This window comes from Peromyscus californicus, unplaced genomic scaffold (assembly GCF_007827085.1).
Source record: "Peromyscus californicus insignis strain IS unplaced genomic scaffold, ASM782708v3 Scaffold_3__1_contigs__length_106647218, whole genome shotgun sequence".
Lineage (NCBI taxonomy): Eukaryota > Metazoa > Chordata > Mammalia > Rodentia > Cricetidae > Peromyscus > Peromyscus californicus.
In genome coordinates, this window is record NW_026294551.1 from 22132710 (window position 1) to 22153360 (window position 20651).

General features: G+C 53.9%; 2 protein-coding genes across 3 annotated transcripts; both read left to right on the plus strand.

Annotated features, from left to right (window-relative positions):
- Nucleotides 1-8243, plus strand: Kat2a (lysine acetyltransferase 2A). Of its 2 annotated transcripts, none has more exons than XM_052756219.1 (18): nucleotides 1-387; nucleotides 528-651; nucleotides 1074-1219; nucleotides 1329-1418; nucleotides 1652-1833; nucleotides 1918-2109; nucleotides 2978-3084; nucleotides 3263-3373; nucleotides 3461-3600; nucleotides 3684-3892; nucleotides 4092-4218; nucleotides 6008-6118; nucleotides 6461-6604; nucleotides 6822-6936; nucleotides 7023-7059; nucleotides 7145-7208; nucleotides 7314-7398; nucleotides 7555-8243. In XM_052756219.1, exons 1-18 carry the CDS (start codon nucleotides 49-51, stop codon nucleotides 7746-7748), a joined length of 2517 nt encoding a protein of 838 aa, XP_052612179.1. In that variant the 5' UTR covers nucleotides 1-48; the 3' UTR covers nucleotides 7749-8243. The 2 variants fall into 2 exon arrangements, with proteins under 2 accessions (XP_052612179.1, XP_052612180.1); XM_052756220.1 differs by having other exon boundaries at nucleotides 3464-3600.
- Nucleotides 8244-8344: 101 nt separating this feature from the next.
- Nucleotides 8345-18797, plus strand: Dhx58 (DExH-box helicase 58). The gene is given in 13 exon segments (XM_052758487.1): nucleotides 8345-9160; nucleotides 9388-9589; nucleotides 9902-10092; nucleotides 10672-10788; nucleotides 11233-11359; nucleotides 11502-11693; nucleotides 14043-14296; nucleotides 15006-15155; nucleotides 15250-15411; nucleotides 16336-16526; nucleotides 18071-18134; nucleotides 18136-18168; nucleotides 18391-18797. Coding segments are annotated over 13 exon segments (2037 nt in total). The 5' UTR covers nucleotides 8345-8992; the 3' UTR covers nucleotides 18577-18797.
- Nucleotides 18798-20651: the final 1854 nt, after the last annotated feature.

Below are 20651 nucleotides of genomic sequence, written 5' to 3' on the forward strand. Positions count from 1 at the left end.
GCGGCCCTAGGGCTGGGAGCGCGGCGCCGCTCCGCTGCGGGGGAGGCCATGGCGGAACCTTCCCAGGCCCCAAACCCGGCCCCGGCCGCGCAGCCCCGGCCCCTTCAGTCCCCGGCCCCTGCCCCAACTCCGAATCCTGCGCCCAGCCCGGCTTCAGCTCCCACTCCGGCTCCTACTCCGGCACCAGCTCCTGCCCCTGCTGCAGCCCCAGCCGGGAGCACAGGGACTGGGGGGGCCGGGGTAGGAAGTGGGGGGCCGGGGAGTGGGGGGGATCCGGCTCGACCTGGCCTGAGTCAGCAGCAGCGCGCTAGCCAGAGGAAGGCACAAGTCCGGGGACTGCCGCGTGCCAAGAAGCTTGAGAAACTAGGGGTCTTCTCAGCTTGCAAGGTGGGGGCGGGGCCTAGGGTGAAAGAGGCGGGGCTTGGGGGCATCCTAGGGCTCGGGTGGGAATGGGGACGAAGCTCTAGCTACAGAGCCTCTCGGGCGCTTGGGGTACAGTATCAGCTGACTGATCCTTCCGCCTCCAGGCCAATGAAACCTGCAAGTGTAATGGCTGGAAAAACCCCAAACCCCCCACTGCACCTCGCATGGACCTTCAGCAGCCAGCTGCCAACCTGAGCGAGCTGTGTCGTAGCTGTGAGCACCCGTTGGGTAAGGCAGGCAGCGTCTTTGGAGCTGGGGCGGAGGGCAGGTGCTAGGTCCTGTTTGGACAGGGTGACATAAGTACCATAAAGCCTCTTAGGGAAATCAGAGAGACTCCCTAAAGATTGGGTTGGGAATGTATGTGTATGTCCCAAGGAAGGAAAAAAGTCTGCAGCCCAGAAGCAGGGAGCTACCAAGGGCTGATGTGAGAACTGAGAACATCGGGTTTCCCTGTCCTTCAAAAATTGGAGGATCAGCCGGGCGGTGGTGGCACACGCCTTTAATCCTAGCACTTGGGAGGCAGAGGCAGGCGGATCTCTGTGAGTTCGAGGCCGAGGCCCGCCTGGGCTACAGAGTGTGTCTCAGGAGAAGGTGCAGGAATCAAGGCCTGTGGATCTATCTCTTCTATCTATTCCTCTCAACCCTTGCAGCCGACCATGTGTCCCACCTGGAGAATGTGTCAGAGGATGAGATTAACCGGCTCTTGGGAATGGTAGTAGATGTAGAAAACCTGTTCATGTCTGTTCACAAGGAAGAGGACACAGACACCAAACAGGTCTATTTCTACCTTTTCAAGGTGAGCTTTCATGGAATGAAAGACTAAATGTGGTGAGGCATTTGTGTGTGTTGGCGATCTGGCTCTGAGCTCTGCTACCCTGATTTCTCCCTGTTCCTCTTCCGTACAGCTCTTGCGGAAATGCATCCTGCAGATGACTCGACCAGTGGTGGAAGGATCCCTAGGCAGCCCCCCATTTGAGAAGCCTAACATTGAGCAGGTAGATGGGTTGTAACCGCAGAGCTAAGAAGGGGCAGCATAGGGGGTGGAGAGTCTGTTCTTCCTCAAGCTGAGAACAGAGAGAGTTTCAAAGGGACTCCGTTTGCTGACCTCGGGATGGGCGTGGAAGTTGGGTCAGGATTTCCCAGAGTGAGGGGAAAGCCTTGGCTTGTATTTGAGATGGCTCTGCTGGCTGTTCATGCTGCCTTCTGCTCCCCCCACCCCCCTTCTCAGGGTGTACTGAACTTTGTGCAGTACAAATTCAGCCACCTGGCCCCCCGAGAGCGCCAAACAATGTTTGAGCTCTCCAAGATGTTCCTGCTCTGCCTTAACTACTGGAAGCTGGAGACACCTGCTCAGTTCCGGCAGCGGTCCCAGTCTGAGGATGTGGCTACCTACAAGGTCAATTATACCAGGTGAGCCCAGGCAGGGCCTCACAGGGGAGGCGTGTCTGGTCCGTGGGTGGTCTCCACCCTCACCTGCCACTCCGCCTCCCCCAGATGGCTCTGTTACTGCCACGTGCCCCAGAGTTGCGACAGCCTCCCCCGATATGAGACCACCCATGTCTTTGGCCGAAGCCTCCTGCGATCCATTTTCACAGTCACCCGCCGGCAGCTCCTGGAAAAATTCCGGGTGGAGAAGGACAAGCTGGTGCCTGAGAAGAGGACCCTAATCCTCACTCACTTCCCCAAGTAAGGCTCGGTCTGGCCTGTCGGGGTTTTGCCCCAAATTCATGTCCTCGCTGTTGTCCCCTTTTTTCCAGGAAGGCTTCCTGGATTGGTCCCTCCTCTCCCTCCATGGGCCTTCTGGGATCTGGGTGTCTACCTGGCAGATTTGCCCATGGCCCAGAAGCTACTTGCTAGTATGTGCTAGTCTGGGGATGGCAGGTACATGGCCCAAGCTAACGATACCCCGCCCCGACCCCCCTGGTAGATTGTTACTAATAGTCTCCTGTGGGCACCTGGATGCAGCCTCAGAACCCCCTCCCTCCACAGCGCTCCGAGAGGTCAGAGTTGACGTTTGCGGTGGAATCATTTCCCATCTCCGTTCTAGGCCTTCCAATATACATTTACCTCTGTTGTGCCTCACTTCTCTCCCATTTGAATCTGGGTCATAGCTCCCTATTCCAAAACCTTTGCTGGGAACCAGCATGTGAGAGCAAGAGGCAGCAAGATTGGGTGATTCTCAAACCATTTGGATACAGAGGTGGAGCAAGGGAATTCAGGTGACTGAGTACCCTGCCTGGCCACACAGCATAGGGTGGCATCAGCTCAGACCCCTTCTCCTATGTCATACATCATAACAAAACTGGGTCTCTAATCTGTATCCTGGTTGTGTCCTGTCCTTTTATTTTCTCTTAGAGGTCCTCAGCAGGCAGGGAGCTGAGACTCCCCCTACATAGTAGGCCTTCCCAGACAGCAGAAAGTGTTGTCTCCTCTCCCAGGCCCCCACCCACTGAGAACAGGGTCTGGCTGGCTGGCCTCTCATCCCTCTGGGGTCTGGCCCAGGCTACTCTTGGTTGAAGGCTGGGGTCATGGGACAGTTGTTCCCCCCCTACAGGTTCCTGTCCATGCTGGAGGAGGAGATCTACGGGGCAAATTCTCCTATCTGGGAGTCTGGCTTCACCATGCCACCCTCGGAGGGGACTCAGCTGGTGCCCCGGACAGGTATGGTGTACAATAGCTCTGCAGGGTCTGCTTGGTCACCCTGCTGGCCTTCTGCCCCCGGGATAATAGAGTGGTGGGAAGACATCTTGGGGCTCAGATAGAGCTGGAAGGGTCTGGATCCTTCTGAAGACCCCGCCACGCCCTCCACTCCCTGTCCCTGATTTCTTCTCTCGTACAGCGACGGTCAGTGCAGCAGTTGTCCCCAGCACCCCCATCTTCAGTCCCACCATGGGGGGAGGCAGCACCAGCTCCCTGAGCCTAGATTCCACAGGGGCTGAGCCCATGCCAGGTGGGTACTTGACACTGACCTCTCACCCCCATTTGTCTTCCCTCCACATTTCCTGCTATCCCTGGGTGACATTGTCATCTTCCCCAGCAGGAGAGAAGAGGAAGCTTCCTGAGAACCTCACCCTGGAGGATGCTAAGCGCCTCCGTGTGATGGGTGACATCCCCATGGAGTTGGTCAACGAGGTCATGCTGACCATCACTGACCCTGCTGCCATGCTGGGGCCTGAGGTAGGCAGCCCGACCTGCTGGCCTGTTGGAGAAGGGCCCCTCACCCTCCTGAGGCCCTGGCTTACCACCCCTTTCCTGCCTAGACAAGCCTACTTTCAGCCAACGCAGCCCGAGACGAAACGGCTCGCCTGGAGGAGCGTCGAGGCATTATCGAATTCCACGTCATTGGCAACTCTCTGACGCCCAAGGCCAACCGGCGAGTGCTGCTCTGGCTTGTGGGGCTGCAGAATGTCTTCTCCCACCAGCTACCACGAATGCCCAAGGAATATATTGCCCGCCTCGTCTTTGACCCGTGAGTCCCTGGGGATCCCTTAGCCCCAGAGCACCTTGAATTCTCCATCCCTCCACACTGGACACCCTCCCAAGCTCAACCTTCCAGATTCTGTTTCCTCTGTTCTTAGCCCTGATGACACTTCACTCTTTCAAGGTTGAGGGACCTGGGGAGCATGGAAAGGACAGATAAATCCCATGACATGCCATTTCTCTCTTAGGAAGCATAAGACTCTGGCCTTAATCAAGGATGGGCGGGTCATCGGTGGAATTTGCTTCCGCATGTTCCCCACTCAGGGCTTCACGGAAATCGTCTTCTGTGCTGTCACCTCCAATGAGCAGGTCAAGGTGAGCACAGTGGCCCTGACCATGACTGCATCCCCACCACCTGTGTCTGAATTTGGACCAAGTCAGCCGCAATGGCAGAACTGCTGTGGCCAGCACTTCTTGTAGTGACCAGACATTTCCACAAGGGGGCAGCTCGGTCTTGATAACTGATCATCAGGAAACACCTGTGGTTAAAACAGTACCCAAGAGTGGGGTCTAGTGGTCCAGCCCCTTAGACCCACCACTAGAAAGGCAGAGGCATCTGTGAGTTCGAGGCCAGACTGGTCTACAGAGTGAGTTCCAGGACACCAAGGCTGTTACACAGAGAAACCTTGTCTCAAAAAAAAGGTACCGCCGGGCGGTGGTGGCACACGCCTTTAATCCCAGCACTCGGGAGGCAGAGCCAGGCAGATCTCTGTGAGTTCGAGGCCAGCCTGGTCTCCAAAGCGAGTTCCAGGAAAGGCGCAAAGCTACACAGAGAAACCCTGTCTCGAAAAACCAAAAAAAAAGGTACCCAAATCAGCAATGAATTTTTTTTTCTTTTCTGGTGTTGGGATGGAACACTGGGCTTTGTGCACACTAGGCAAGAATTCTACCACTGAGTTCTGACCCCGTGTGCGTGTGTGTGTATGTATGGGAACATACATATGTATGTGTGTGTGAATACATATACATACATATACACGTGTGTGTGTGTGTATTGGTATCTCAAGACAGGGTTTCTCTGTGTAGCCTTGGTTGCCCTGGAACTCAAGAACTTGCTCTGCAGACTAGGCTGGCCTCGAACCCACAGAGGTCTGCCTGCCTGCCTCTGCCTCTTTGGTGCTGGGATTAAAAGCTTACATTCCACCATTACCTGGCTTCCCCCTGCCCCCCAGACAGGGTTTCTCTGTGTAGTTTTGGTGCCTGTCCTGGATCTCGCTCTGTAGAGTAGGCTGGCCTTGAACTCACAGAGATCCGCCTGGCTCTGCCTCCGGAGTGCTGGGATTAAAAGCGTGCACCACCACCGCCCGGCTCAAGCAATATTTTTTAAGTGAACCTTTGGCAATTTTTTGTTTCAGAGAGGGTCTCCTGTAGCCCAGTCTGGCCTTAAACACTCTGTAATCCAAGGGGACCTTAAACTTCTGATTCTCTCCTCCCTGCCTGCAGAGTGCTGGGATAACAGGTGTGCACCACCATGCCGGGTTTTATCCAGTGCCGGGTATTGAACCCAGGTCTTGGTGCATGCTGAGCAATCTCTCTACTAACTGAGCTATTCTCCAAGACAACAACACTTTTTAAGTGACCTGTGGTTTCTTCACAGGAAAATTTACAGACCTTGGGGCACTGAGAACTAGTCCAGTTACTTAGAGCTAACAGCCCCAGCTTCTGTCTCCTTTCACAACAAACTCTTTTGGGCTTCTCGTTCTCCTGTTTGCTCTCCATGTCCGTGTGGTCCTGACATGAGTGAGGTCAGGATTCAGATGCTGTCATGAGCAGGCCTCTGTGAGCCATTGTCCTAAAGCCCCAGGACTGGGACCAACAGGCTGTGTTGGATTGGAACCCAGCTCTGCTGCGTCTGTGGTCAGCTGGCCTCGGTCTGTTCTTTGTGTAGCTGGGTTTCAGGGGTTTGGTTTTGTTTTCTTATGAAATGGGGCTTTTAATACCTACTCGAGGGCTGACTGGTGAGTGAGTCTGTGAGGAGCTCAGTGCAGAATCTAGCCCAGAGCAGTTAGTCATCTAGGAAGCCTTTGCTCTGCCCCTGCTGCTCACCTGTCCGCCTGCCTTGGCTTCCCCATCTGCTTCCCAGCCTGTTCGTCTCCCCTCACAGGGCTATGGCACGCATCTGATGAACCACCTGAAGGAGTACCACATCAAACACAGCATCCTTTACTTCCTCACCTATGCTGACGAATATGCCATTGGCTACTTCAAAAAGCAGGTGAGCCTTGGTCTCCTCACACCTGCTGCCTGGGGCCCTGGGTTGCTGGCAGCTCCCAGCAGTAGACTCCCTTCTTGTCCCCTGTTGCACCTGTCACCAGTGAGGATGCGACTCCCTTTCTTCTCCCTACCTCTTGCCACCCAGTGAAGAACAGGGCCAGGAATCAGGTCCTTTGGGGGATTGGAGCCAGAGGCAGGCAGAGTTCTCGCACTGCCACAGGCCTGTTTAGTGATGCAAGAGGAAGCGTGCTGCGTTCTGCCTCTCAAGTGCTCCTGAAGAGGTGGCTGTGAAAGTTGGAGAGTCCTTGCTGATGGATTGGGTCTTAATTATCCACTCACCCAGGGCTTCTCCAAGGACATCAAGGTGCCCAAGAGCCGATACCTGGGCTACATCAAGGACTATGAAGGAGCGACGCTGATGGAGTGTGAGCTGAATCCCCGGATCCCCTACACAGAGCTGTCCCACATCATCAAGAAACAAAAAGAGGTGCGCACATGTATCCAAAAGGATTCTGTGAGTGTGCATTGGTCGGGAGTGAATGTACAAAGTCACGTACCGTGCGTGTGTATATGTGGAGGAGACAGGCCAGGTCTTGGTTCTCACCCTGTCTCAGAAAAAGTCAGAAGTAAATGTTACCATTTCCTGACCATGGCCTTGGGGGTGATTGGACCTGAGTTGGCCCCTCAGACCCTTGCTTCCTCAGATCATCAAGAAGTTGATTGAGCGCAAACAGGCACAGATCCGAAAGGTCTACCCTGGACTCAGCTGCTTCAAGGAAGGAGTGAGGCAGATCCCTGTGGAGAGCGTCCCAGGCATTCGTGAGCAGGGGCCTTGGCTGGAAGGGCAGGAGGGCACTCTTGGGCACGGGCAGGCATTCTTAGGGCTGTTCTCGCCCCCTTTGCAGGAGAGACAGGCTGGAAGCCATTGGGAAAGGAGAAGGGGTAAGTATTTAGTCAGGGAAATGAGCGTGGGAATGAGGGCGGGGCAGAAGGACCCAGACCTCACACTTGGCATCTCCTGTTCCAGCAAGGAGCTGAAGGACCCCGACCAGCTCTACACAACCCTCAAAAACCTGCTGGCCCAGATCAAGGTGGGAGGCCAGGTTCTCTGTTCTCGGGTAATTGAAGTGGGTGGCAGTCTTGGGTTGGACAAGTTGTCACTGCCAGCCTGTCCCCAGCTCATCTCTTCTCTCCAGTCACACCCCAGTGCCTGGCCCTTCATGGAACCTGTGAAGAAGTCAGAGGCCCCCGACTACTACGAGGTTATCCGCTTCCCCATTGGTGAGGACCCTCCTACCTTCTCTTCCTCAGCATGTGCCCCCACATCTGCTCCTGCCTATGTGGAGTCAGGTACCCCTCCAGGACCCACTAGGATGGTCAACCCCAGTTCCATCCCTTCACCTCTTAAAGGCATATCCCTTCTCCCCTGTGACCCAGACTTGAAGACCATGACAGAACGGTTGCGAAGTCGCTACTATGTGACCCGGAAGCTCTTTGTAGCTGACCTGCAGCGGGTCATCGCCAACTGCCGGGAGTACAATCCCCCAGACAGCGAATATTGTCGCTGTGCCAGTGCCCTGGAGAAGTTCTTCTACTTCAAGCTCAAGGAGGGAGGGCTCATTGACAAGTAGTCCCAGCTGGGACCTCCAGCGTCCGCCTCAGTCTCATCAGATCCATTTGGGTGTCCTGGCCCTCCCATCCCTGACTCAGCAGGAAAGACTCCAGCCATGGGCCCCGGATCTTGCAGACTTTTCAGCCAGCAGGCACTCCCAAGCCTGCAACACCTGCATCCTGCCTTCATTGCATCCGACCTTGGGGAGATGTCTGGTCTGGGACCAGCCCCTTGTAGAATGTATGGTGGCCAGGGGGTGAACTGCTCAGCCCTGGTCCTCACAGAGCTATGCAGGCTTGCAATTCCGAGCCCGATCCAGGGGCCTGTTTCCCAGGGTCAGGGCTATTTGGTGATTAGCGTTGGGATGGAAACAGCCCAGACTGAAGGAGCCGTGAGGGGCTGTGACTCGTCCTACACTGTTTTGTCCATCTGTCCCCCAGGGCTGGGGCACGAGGACCATTCATTCCTTGGCATTAATCCCTTGGAGGGAACAATAAAGCTTTTTTTTTTTTTCCATGTGATTGTTTGTGGGGGTGTAGCTTCAGACTTAGCGGATGGACCTTCACTCCTCCAGTCCCGTCCCGTGTCGTGTCCCCCCCCCCCCCCCCCCCGCAACCTGGAAGCCTGGCTGCAGGCTACATCAGCTTCACTGCTGACCCCTGTAATTGGTAGTGGGGTGATGGGCCTACCTGGCTGCCATCCCTCACGTCTTCTCCAGTGGCTTCCAGCCTGTCTCACCTGCAAAGGGAGAACAAGAGCTTTCCCTTAATGCCTGCCCGTTCTGACTCCAGGCTGGTCCTGCTCCAGGCAATCAAGGTCAGAACCTCCATGCATTAAACCTAACCCAGGTGGGCAGGATTCCTACTGCCTGGGGGAAAAGGCTGAGGAATTAGAGGACCCAGAGCAATTAAAGTGCGTTCCTATCAGTAACTGTAAATCCCGCCCCATCCTAGTTTTTGCAGCTAAGATGGGCTGGGCTCTGGCTCATCTGGCTCCTCCCCTTGTTTCAGTTTCATTTCTGATCATTGAGCTGCCAACCCGGGCTTTCCAGAACTTGAGAAGGCTCTGGCAGAGATCAGGCTGGTCAGCTACTCTCCCCAACCCTACCCACAGCAGGTTCCAGGTGGGTCTCTATGGTGCGCTGCCCCACCTCCATGAAAAGCTTGGAGTTCTAGGCAAAGGGCAGCTTCTGCAGCTGATTGGGCTGCCCAGGAGGGGGGAGGGGATAGAAGGCAGGGGTTCTGATCCCTCTGCCATTCCAGAATGGATCTGCGGCCCTACCAGTGGGAAGTGATCTTGCCTGCTCTGGAGGGCAAGAATATAATTATATGGTTGCCCACGGGCTCTGGGAAGACCCGGGCAGCTGCCTTTGTGGCCAAGAGGCATCTAGAGACGGTAGACGGTGGCAAGGTGGTGGTACTGGTCAACAGGGTGAGTGGTCTGCCCTTCCCGCGCCGGGGTCTTGGCTCTTCCCGACAATCCTTGGTCTCTTCTAGACTACAGCGCTGCCTGGTCTTCTCACCTTGGTTCAGGGCCCACTGCTGTCCTGAAGGGGTCACCTTGCTCCTCCCAGCTTCCCCCACCCCCACCTCCAACACCTGCCATCTCCCTCACGCACCCCAATCCAGGTTCTCTCCCTTCATCATTCACACTCCCAGGTGCACCTGGTGAACCAGCATGCTGAGGAGTTCAGGCGCATGTTGGATAATCGCTGGACCATGACAACCCTGAGTGGGGACATGGGACCACGACCTGGCTTTGGCCTGATGGCCCGGAGCCATGACCTGCTCATCTGCACAGCAGAGCTGCTGCAGCTGGCACTCATCAACCCAGAAGAGGAGGAACACGTGGAGCTCACAGGTGAGGCCAGGGGCCCTGTGAACACCTGAGGCCTCCAGTCAGCGTGGGAGTGAGTGGCCCCCATTGCCAAAGCCAAATCCTTGTTATAAAACATGCTCCTGGGCAAAGAAGCCCCTTCCCCAGCCGAGTCCCAGTTTCCTAATCTGTCAATTGAAGATATTTCATCCCTGCCTGCTCCTTGTCTGGGACCCAGCCGTAAGTTGGGAAGGGAGAGGGGAGTCTTCAGACAAGAGTGGAGACTTCACAGAACAAAAACTGTTGGAAGGACGAGGTGCCAGGTGCCGCTTACAACGGTCCCCCATATGCCCCCAGAGTTCTCGCTGATTGTGGTGGATGAGTGTCACCACACCCACAAGGACACCGTCTACAACATCATCCTGAGCCGGTACCTAGAGCATAAGCTGCAGAAGGCAAAGCGACTTCCCCAGGTGCTGGGTCTCACCGCCTCCCCAGGCACTGGCGGGGCCACCAAGCTCCCAAGGGCCATTGACCACATCCTACAGGTCAGCCGAGCCCCCCCCCCCCCTCCCGCTGCACTCCCATACAGATCCACTAGGGACCTCCTTGCCTGCCCCGCCTCTCCCCAGCCCTACCAACCCTACCCTTCATACTGTGGCTACACGGATCTTGTGCTTGTGGGAACCTTGAACTTACTATTCTTTTTTGCCTGGAATGCTCTTGCTTTTGACCCTCCCCCATCTGATTCCTCCCCATCATTCAGTGAACAGCTCTGTCACTGTCACAGTCTCCCCTGGCTGTCCCCACTGCTCTCTCATGGCACCAGTGTTAGTATTTTCGGAGTTCGTTCAGATGACCTGATGTGTTCCCGTTATGTAGTCTTTGCTATTTCTCAGTGGTTTCTTCATGTTCATTCCCGTCTGAGTTCCTCTCTCTCACCAGTGCCTAGAATATTAGTAACTCAGGGCACTCATAAAAAAAAAAAAAAAAACTTACTGAAGAAACGAATCCCAACTTCCAATGGCCCTGCCTCAGGATCTCCTGTTCTTAGCCAGGACCCCACCCCACCCCCTCAAAATTCTGCCTGACTCCACTTTCCAGTGATGCCTCTCTGTTGCCTCCAGCTCTGTGCCAACTTGGATGTGTGGCGCATCATGTCACCAGAGAATTGCCGCTCTCAGCTGCTCAAGCACAACCCAAAGCCCTGCAAACAGTATGACCTCTGCCAAAGGCGCAAAGAGGTGCGTGCGTGAGGAGTCACTGGGCAGGCTGGGGGCTAGGCTTGGGCCCTGACTCCACCCTCCCCAGGTCTCGCCCCTTCAGGCCTCTCGCCTATGCCTCTGTGACCCCACTTGTCCTTTCTGTGCTTTGAGGCACGCGTAGCCCAAGCCATGAAGCTGGGGCACTCGTTGTCGAGGCTGGACCAGTTCTCTTCTTCCGTAGTGACACTGGCTGATGTCTGTAACGACAGGGCTGAACCAGGGCTGGACATCACTGTGTCCAGGCCACAGGGCAAAGGTGTAAAGTGAGTGAGACAGCAGAAGCTCTTCAGCCACAGTGCTTCACACCCAGCAGGCCGGCCCTTTGGTGGTCTCACCCCCAAGGAAAATGTCCTGAGTCCTGCATGGTACCGAACCCTCGCATGGGTATGGGAATCCCTCATCCCCTCACTCCTTCTTGCTCAGGACCCTTTTGGAGACTTGCTAAAAAAGCTTATGAGCCAAATCCACCAACAACTAAAGATGCCTGAACTGAGCCAGCAGTTTGGAACCCAGACATACGAGCAGCAAGTGGTGAAGTTGAGCAAGGATGGTGAGAAGCAGCGTGGGAGGGTCTGTCTGGGCAGAGCCTTTGGGGATGGATCGTCAACACTCGACGCGGGGCTTGTCTGGGTGGGCCAGACTTAGGAGCAGAAGATCCCAGGAACATTGACCCTGCACCCCCCTACCTGCAGCGGCACAGGCTGGGCTCCAGCAGCGACGGGTGTATGCGCTGCACCTGAGGCGCTACAACGAGGCGCTGTTGATCCACGACACTGTCCGTGCTCGGGACGCTCTCGACATGTTGCAAGACTTCTACCATGGAGAGCGCACCACGAAAACCCAGATGCTGCGTGCTGAGTGCTGGCTGCTGGAACTGTTTGATGGTGAGTCCTCACGGGGTTAGAACCGCTTGAAAGCTCAGGGTCGGTTGAGGCTGGGACTCTTCCTAACCCAAACCCAAGGCTGCTGCTGGGACAGGCTTGTTTCCTCAAGTGTGGTAGTTTGCAACAGTAAAACTAGTTCAGGTTATTAGCAAAGATACTTTAATTTATTACATTTATTTATGTTGTGGGGAGAGGACGGTGTGCATCCATGTGGGTACATGGGCCACAGCAGCACACTCGTGGAGATCAGGGGACAGCCTGACGAAGTTTGTTTCCTCCTCCTATCGTGGGTCCCAGGAATTGAACTCAGCTTGCCAGGCCCCAACAAAGATATTTTTAAAACCACTTAGGGTGGCTCCGTAGGTAAAGGGCTTCCCATACAAGCATGTGGACTTGGATTCAAATCCCAAGCAGCCACTTAAAAATCAGGTGCAGCGGAGTTGACATCTCAGCACTGAAGCAGTGGGGACACCTGGACCCCTGGGGCTTGCTGGGCAGTTCATCTTGACAAGTAGGTGAACTCTAGTTTCAGTAGGAGACCCTGTGGCAAATAATAATAATAATAATAATAATAATAATAGTGTAAATGGCTTATTGGTTAAATATTCTTGCTGTACAAACTTTTGATCTCTCAAACTCGTGTAAAGGGGGAAGGAAAGAATGGAAATCTACACTCTGCACACACGTGCCATGGTGCACATACCCATGAACACATGCCATGGACATATATGACAATAAAAAATAAAAATTTAAAGGTGTGCGCCACCAATCCCAGCACTCAGGAGGCAGAGCCAGGAGGATCTCTGTGAGTTCGAGGCCAGCCTGGGCTACCAAGTGAGTTCCAGGAAAGGCGCAAAGCTACACAGAGAAACCCTGTCTCAAAAAACCAAAAAAAAATAAATAAATAAAATAAAATAAAAATAAAAATTTAAAAATAAGGGTTGAGAGTGATAGAAGACACCACACACACACACACACACACACACACACACACACACACACACACACACACACGTAGTACAAAAAAAATCTAGCTTGAAGCTATCCTGGTACAAGTTTGAAAGCTCAAAGGCCCAACAGTGGTGACCCACGCCTGTAGTAGAATATTTTAAGGTACATTACTTTTGTTTATGTTGTATTTGCTTAACTCTGTGAAGCTGTGTTACACTGCCTGTCTAAAACACCTGGTAGTCTAATAAAGAACTGAACAGCCAATAGCAAGGCAGGAGAAAGGATAGGCGGGGTTGGCAGGCAGAGAGGATATATAGAGGGAGAAATCTGGAAAGAGAGAATGAAGTAGCCGGAGGAGGAGGAGGACTCCAGGGGCCAGCCACCCAGCTACACAGCAAGCCACAGAGTAAGAGTAAGATTTACAGAAGTAAGAGAATGGGAAAAGCCCAGAGGCAAAAGGTAGACAGAATAAATTAAGGAAAGCTGGCTAGAAACTAAGCCGAGCTAAGGCCAGGCATTTATAATTAAGAATAAGCTACCATGTGTGATTTATTTGGGAGCTGGGTGGCGGGCCCCCTAAAAAAGAGCCAAAAAACGAACAACACATGCCTTTAATCCCAGCAACGCTCATAAGGCAGAGGCAGGCAGATCTCTGAGTTCAAGACCAGGCTGGTCTACAGAGCGAGTTCCAGGACAACCAGGGCTACACAGAGAAACCCTGTGGGACTGGGGGAGAAAAGAAAGAAAGAAAGAAAAAAAAAGCCCAAGGGTGGGGCTGGATGCAGCCTAGTAGTTAGAGCATTTACCTAGCATGCACAAAGGCCCAGTCACCTATGACTGTAATCCCAGAATTAAGGAAGAGAAAGCAGGACCAGAAATTATCCTTGGCTACATAGTGAGTTTAAGGGCAGCCTGGGTTACATGAGAGCCTGTCTGAAAAAAACTGAAACAGTTTCTAAGGTCCTACCTAGTAGTCAGATGGTGGTGACTCACGCCTTTTTAATCCCAGCACTCAAGGTAGAGGCAGGTGGATCTCTGAGTTCAAGGCCAGCCTGGTCTACAGATCAAGTTCTAGGACAGCCAGGGCTACACAGAGAAAGCCTGTCTCCAAACCAAACCAAACCAACATTAAAGGTCCTAATGGAGGGACTGAGAAGGGGTGCTGGTCTGGTGTACACGAGCAATGGATTCTATACTGAATGTCTTGTGTAAGGCTGGCCTTGAGAGTAAGTGGAAAGTATGTCCTTAAGTGTGTTGTTGGAAGAGCTCAGGGAATGAACAGGAGCAGGTGTTCTTTCCTCCTATAGCCCTGTCCCTGTGAGCACCCTGTCCACACCCAGGCCTTACATGCCCCTCACCCACCCACCCCCTACCCTGTGCCTGTTTTGGTGTTCTCAGGCCATAAGAATGAGCTGGCCCAATTAGCAGCTCAGGGACCTGAGAATCCGAAGTTGGAGATGCTGGAAGGGATCCTGCTGAAGCAATTTGGGAGTCCCAACCACCCTCGGGGCATCATCTTCACCCGAACCCGCCAGAGTGCCCACTCCCTCCTGCTCTGGCTTTGGCAGCAGCCTGGCCTTCAGAATATGAATATCAAGGCCCAGATGCTGATTGGAGCAGGGAATACCAGCCAGAGCACACACATGACCCAGGTGTTTGGTTTTGGCTGGAGGCATTTCATAGGGAAGAGGGGGGACAGGGTCATCAGCTCAGAGTGATAGCAGGAAGGCTCTGGGGAGGGAGGACACGAATCTTCCTAGGGAAGGAATCTGAGAGCTGGGATAAACAGACCACCCCTACCACCCTCCACCCCTGCCTGAGGGTCCCCAGGGAATGCAGTAGCAGGGCCCAAAGGCATGAGGAAAAGAGAGTGAGTGATATGGCTTCTCAGGGCAGAGGGTCAGGAATGTGGGAGAATAGAGACCAGGCAGGGACTTTTAGAAGTCACTAGGAAAAGGGCTCCAGCTCTAGCTCAGTTGGTAGGATGCTCGCCTAACAAGCACAGAGCTGTAAGCCAGGCGTGGTAGTACAATTTAATCCCAGTACTCAGAAGATAGACAGTAGAGGCAGGAGAATTAGAAGATCAAGGTCACTCTTGGCTATAACAGCAAGTTCAAGGCCAGCCTGAGATAGTCAGAATCTGTCTTTTAAAGTGGGGAAGGAAGAGAGGTAGGGCTGGAGAGGGAGAGGAGGGGAGGGGAGGAGAGAGAGAGAGAGAGAGAGAGAGAGAGAGAGAGAGACCGAGACCCTAGGGATTGGGGTCACTAGGGAAGATGGGCAAGATCTTGGGGATACCTGGGGACAGAGCTGGGACTCTGAGTTTGTATAAACCTTTTCTTCCTCCCCCAAATCCTTCAACAGAAAGACCAGCAAGAAGTGATCCACCAGTTCAGGAATGGTATCCTGAACCTTCTGGTGGCCACAAGTGTGGCAGAGGAGGGGCTGGATATCGCCAAGTGCAGTGTGGTGGTGCGCTATGGGCTCCTGACCAATGAGATCTCCATGGTCCAGGTACTCTACAGCCCTCCTGTCCACTACACCAGCCCCGGAAAGATCCCGCAGGGAGCCCAGCCTACCTCTGCCTCTCCTGTGTTGTTCTTCACAGGCCCGGGGCCGCGCTCGAGCTGGGCAGAGTGTGTACTCCTTTGTGGCAACAGAGGACAGTCGGGAGCTGCGGCGGGAGCTGACCAATGAGGCTCTGGAGGTGCTGATGGAGCAGGCAGTGACTGCAGTACAGAAGATGGACCCCAAAGAGTTCAAGGCCAAGGTCAGTAGGCAGTCTGCTGCTGACAGCATCCACACACTCCTGGGGTCCCCCCCCCTCTTCCCCGGCTCTATCCAGGGAACTTTTACACCATGCAGAGAAAGATCAAGGCCAGGGTAACATTGCCAGAGAGGGTAAGGCCTGTCCTCCACATAGCCTTAGAAACAGGCCTTGTCCTAGGTTTGCCCTTATCCTTGGCTACCACAGCAAGTTCGAGGCCAACTGGAGATACATGAGAATCTGTCTTTAAAAGGGGGGGGGGGGGGGGGAGAGTGGCAGACAGTGGTGGCGCACGCCTTTATTCCAAGCACCTGGGAGGCAGAGGCAGGTGGATCTCTGAGTTTGAGCCCAGCTTGGTCTACTGAGTGAGTTCCAGGAAAGGCGCCAAAGCTACACAGAGAAACCCTGTCTCGAGAAACCAAATAAATACATTAATAAATAATAAATAAATAATGAAGCTTTGCATGACCTTTTCCAAGGGGAGAACATAGAGTCAGCACAAAGGCTGTCCCCTGTCCCCAAATCTTTGTTCGCAAAGCTTCAGAATTCATGGGAATGGGGAAAGGGCTCAGTCAGTGAGGTGCCACACAAGAACAAGGACCTGAATTCAGATTCCCAGTCCAGTACAAACCTGGGGACAGCAAAGCGGTCCTGGGATCTCAGCTCTGGGAAGACTGAGACAAGGGGATCTCTGGGCTTGCTGGCCAGCCAGCTTAGCTGGATCAGGGAGCTCCAGGTCCAGAAAGAGACCTCGTCTCAAAAAAAAAAAAAAAAAAAACCCCAAAAACCAAAAAACCAAGTCCCTTCTGGGTCTGGGTACAAATGATAAATGGCCTGGGGTCTTTGGGAACCCTGGGGGCTTTCCAGAGGTTGGGTCCCTTGGTGTCCACGTCCATGTCTTGTTTCTTCCCCGCTGGCCCCCCCCAGATCCAGGAGCTGCAGCTGGAAGCTCTGGCCAAGCGAGCGGCGCGCACAGCCCAGCGGGAGCGCCAGCAGAGGCAGTTCCCACCGGAGCGCGTGCAGCTCCTCTGCATCAACTGCATGGTGGCTGTGGGCTACGGGAGTGACCTGCGGAAGGTGGAGGGCACCCACCACGTCAATGTGAACCCCAACTTCTCGTGAGAGCCATGGGGAGGGCCGGCAGGATGAGGAAGGACTTTTGCAGGGTGTAGGAGGCTAATGAGCATGTTAGCGAACAGTGCAGCCCCATCCCACAAGTGAGGAGGCAGCGGTGTGGAGTCTTGTTTAAGCCCCTGGAGCCGTTATGTGATTGCAAGAGAACCGGAATTTAGGATACAAAGAATTTAGCTACAAACTAACTCCTTGGTCCTACCTACTTTCGGGACATACAAGACAGGTCCAACTGTCAGATGAGGCGGCCTGTCTCTGCTACTCAGGAGGCTGAGGCAGAGGAATTACTTGAGCCTAGGAGTTCAGAGTCATTCCAGGCAACAGAAAGGCCTCCATCTCAAAAGAAAAAGGGAAAAAAAAAAAAAAGCAGCAGCAGCAGCAGCTGGGTGTGGTGGTGGTACACACGCTTGTAGTTCAGTACCTGGGAGATAAGAATTCAAGGTGTCATCCTTGGCTGGCCACCCAAAGAGTTCGAGGCCAGGCTGGACTCAAAAAGAGAAGGGTCCTGGTCTTCATAGTGAGTTGGGGGGGTGCTAGGGATGTAGCTCTGTTTGTAGAATGCTTACCTAAAATGCACAAAGTCTTGTGGGTTCCCGGGCAACTGAGTATGGTAGTATGAACCTGTAACCCAACACTCTGGAAATAGAGGCAGTAGGTCAAGGTTATCCTCAGCTACATAGCGAGTTGGAGGCCATCTTGGGCTACATGAGACCCTGTCTCAAAATCCAGATGGCCTGAGCTTGAGTCCTAGATCCCATGGTAGAGGGAGAGAGACTCCCAAAAGTTACCTTCTGACCTCCACAGGAGCTTGGGGGCACACACACCTTCCTGACCCGTCATACACATATTAAATTAAATCAAAGAGCTCTAGCTCTCCCCCTCTTGCTGAGACACCCCCCCCCATTCTACCTCCTAAAGGGTAGCCTTACTTCTGCTTACAACATTCATTAAGTAACTGTTTATTAGACACCTCCCGTGTGTCAGGCCATGGTGCCAGGGTTCTTCACGTGGGATCCATTTGAGGGAGAATTTCACATAGGTAGGAGAAGGAGGGTGGTGGGGTTTGAACATGGGAAGATGACTCTAGGCAGAGGTGAGGGATCACAGTTACCCTGAGAGGAAGATGGGAGTGATGGGATTCAGGATGAAGACAGACCGGCTCATGGAGCATCTTGAAGGTTGGGCCTAAAAATTAAACCTGTATCCAGGAGGCAGTTAGGAGCCTTGGCTGCATTCTGAGCCAGGGAATGTCAGAGGGATGAATGTTTCTAGGACACTCTGTCAGGTGATGGGAGGTGGCTTGGGGTTAGAAATATGGATGAAGGAGGAGATCCATGAGGAAACTTCCCAAAAGTGGGAACAGCATGCAGACAGGGTAGGCGGAACCTCTGATGTCTAGACTTCCTGGTTCTGGGATGTTCTGTATCTTGACTGGCAGAAAAGCCTAATGCCCTCGCAGGGGCTCAGCCAGCTACGGGGCATAAAGTCTAGGGTACAGGGGCTCCAGAAGGGCTCTCTTCATCCCCTCTAGGGTCTACTATACCATCTCCCAGAAGCCTGTGGTCATTAACAAGGTCTTCAAGGACTGGAGGCCAGGGGGGGACCATTAACTGCAGTAACTGTGGGGAGGTAAGTAGTTAGAGCCCAGCCCAAAGAGCCCTCAGCCCCAGCTCCAGAGGCCCTCACCCAGCGTGGCAGCCAGCCCTGTGTGGGAGACCCACAGTCTATGCTCTAGTCCTGTCCTAGGGAGCCCACTGCCTGATGGCCTCAGGTGGTAGATACAGGTCTGGTCATCACAGAAGTCCAGTTTGAGTCCAGAAACCCAGATGTTGCTGTTTGTTCCACCGCCAGGTCTGGGGCTTACAGATGATCTACAAATCAGTGACCTTGCCAGTGCTCAAAATCCGAAGCATGCTCCTGGAGACCCCTCACGGGAAGATCCAGGCCAAAAAGTGGTCCCGGGTCCCCTTCTCAGTACCTGACTTCGACATCCTGCGGGACTGCACCCAGAGCCTGGCTGATCTCTCGCTGGACTGACCCCTTGTGGCTGTAATACCTAACTCAGGCTGCAGGGGGCAGGGTAGTTCAACAGGCCATTCTCCTCCCCCTGGGAAGTACTGTAGTCATGGGGAATGGAGTACCCTTTATTCTGCCCCAGATATTCTTATATACATTGGATGGAGTTGGGAAACTGATGCAGAAGAATTGATGTGCCATGTGGTACTAGGAATCACAACATACCTACCTTGCCAAGGCAACTTCTGGGTTTTTGTTTTTCTTTTTTGAGGCCCTTTGATAAGTCTGACCCACACACACACCCCCCGCCACTCCCCACCCCCGCCACCCCCCATCCCCCCGGCTGGCGATAAGCCTCTCTACTGATGCACCAATCCAAATTAGACTAAATTAGAAAAAGCCCTGGCTTAATGGGTAAAGCATTCCCGGGTGATTCTCTGGCCCCCCAGAGGGGAGACGGGGACGAGAGACCAGAAGAACCATGTGTCTGTTTTCTGGGATGCAGCTTAAATACCCTGTGGGAGTGGTCTTGAGCCTCTCTGGGGGAGCTGTGTTTGGAGGGCTTTGAAGGGGTGGGTTTGGGGAAAGAAATGGGGGAGGGGAGTTGAGGTGGATCTTCCACCAGAACATGCCAGACTCTTTGGGTCTAGGGGCGCTGGTTCAAGTCTGAATACTTCTGTAGGCATGGGGTGACATGAGAAAAGCGGGGGAGTTGGTGGGCTCACATTCAGCAGGAGGTGTGAGTGGAGGAGCCTCTGGTTAATTGTCATCCTGGATACCTCAGGCACCTGTTTCTTGAAGCAGAGAAGGCAAGATTCTAAGAAAAAAAAGTATTAACATCTGTCCTGCAAAGATGAATGCACAGAGCAGAAGAGCAGATAGGCCCTTCATTGGGACATCTTGGGAAACCAGAAGGTGGAGGGTCCCAGCTGCCGGACAGACCATGTATCCTGAATAGGTGCCCACTTGAGCCTGGAGAGATGGTACCAGCATGGATGTCCCAGGAGCTTGGCAGTCAAGGGGTGGTGAGGATCACAGTATAAGGTCCTGTCCATCGGGGCTCAAGAGACTTGGGAGCTAGCTGTTTGAGGAGCACTCTGTCCCCCAGGGAGAGTGGGGCAGGCTGTTGGGTCTGTTGGTGTTGGGACAGGGAGATAGCTGTCAGCATATGAACAGAGAAGGGACCTCAGAAGAGAGAGGTAGGGGAGGTACCCGGCCAGTGGGGGAGTTTGGGCTGGGAGGTGGTGACTGAGGAGGAAGGGCCTTCTGTAAAGGAGCTCAAAAGGGCTCAAGCCTGCAGGAGAGTGTGGGGTGCCCCAGAGGTGGGTAAGGGCGGTTGGGGAAAAGGGAGGGCCAAGATAACCTGAGTTCAAAGGAGGGCTTGGTGAGCTGTTTGATGAGTCCGTTGGCCTTCTCAACCTTTCCCGAGGATTGTGGGTGATAGGGAATGTGGAGCTTCCAGGAGATGTTGAGAGATTCCAATAAGAGCTCCATGACACTGCCAATCCTCACCTGGTTGGTGTCCTCAAAGCTGATGCAGAGGCTGTCGTATCTGGAGGGCCCCTGTGAATGGACCTGTGAAATACTCAGGGTGTGGGGGCCAAGATGAGTGTGGCCCCAAAGCGGCTGAGAATATTGTGACCAAGCAGAGGTGCAGGGCCAGCAGGTATGACCAGAAAAGAGTGTAAGAATCACCCTGCAAGAATGCAGGGAAGGGTCAGGGTCTTAAGTGGGAAGGAAGGGATCCTGTCCACCCTATGACAGAAATTGGCGAAGGAACTATAGGACCCGAGTGAGATGTCAAAACAGAATAGGTAGCTCCTGTGTCCAGAAGAAAGTCAACGGACTTACCCGCTACCTGCAGCATCACCCTAGGCTCGGAGAGGGCGATGGGAGCCAGCAGGTCTAGGCTGCATCAGTCCTCTGCCAGGCCTAGGAGTTCAAAGGCCAGAAGAGTCTCAGATGCCGGTGTTGGTGAGTCTGGACCTCCATGGCATGGTGTAGAGGATGAGCCTGCATGGGGGCATTCTGATTTCCAGTGCCCAGGCTGTTTGGCAGACAGGGCATGGCTTCCTGGACAGCTGGGGGTCAGGGCA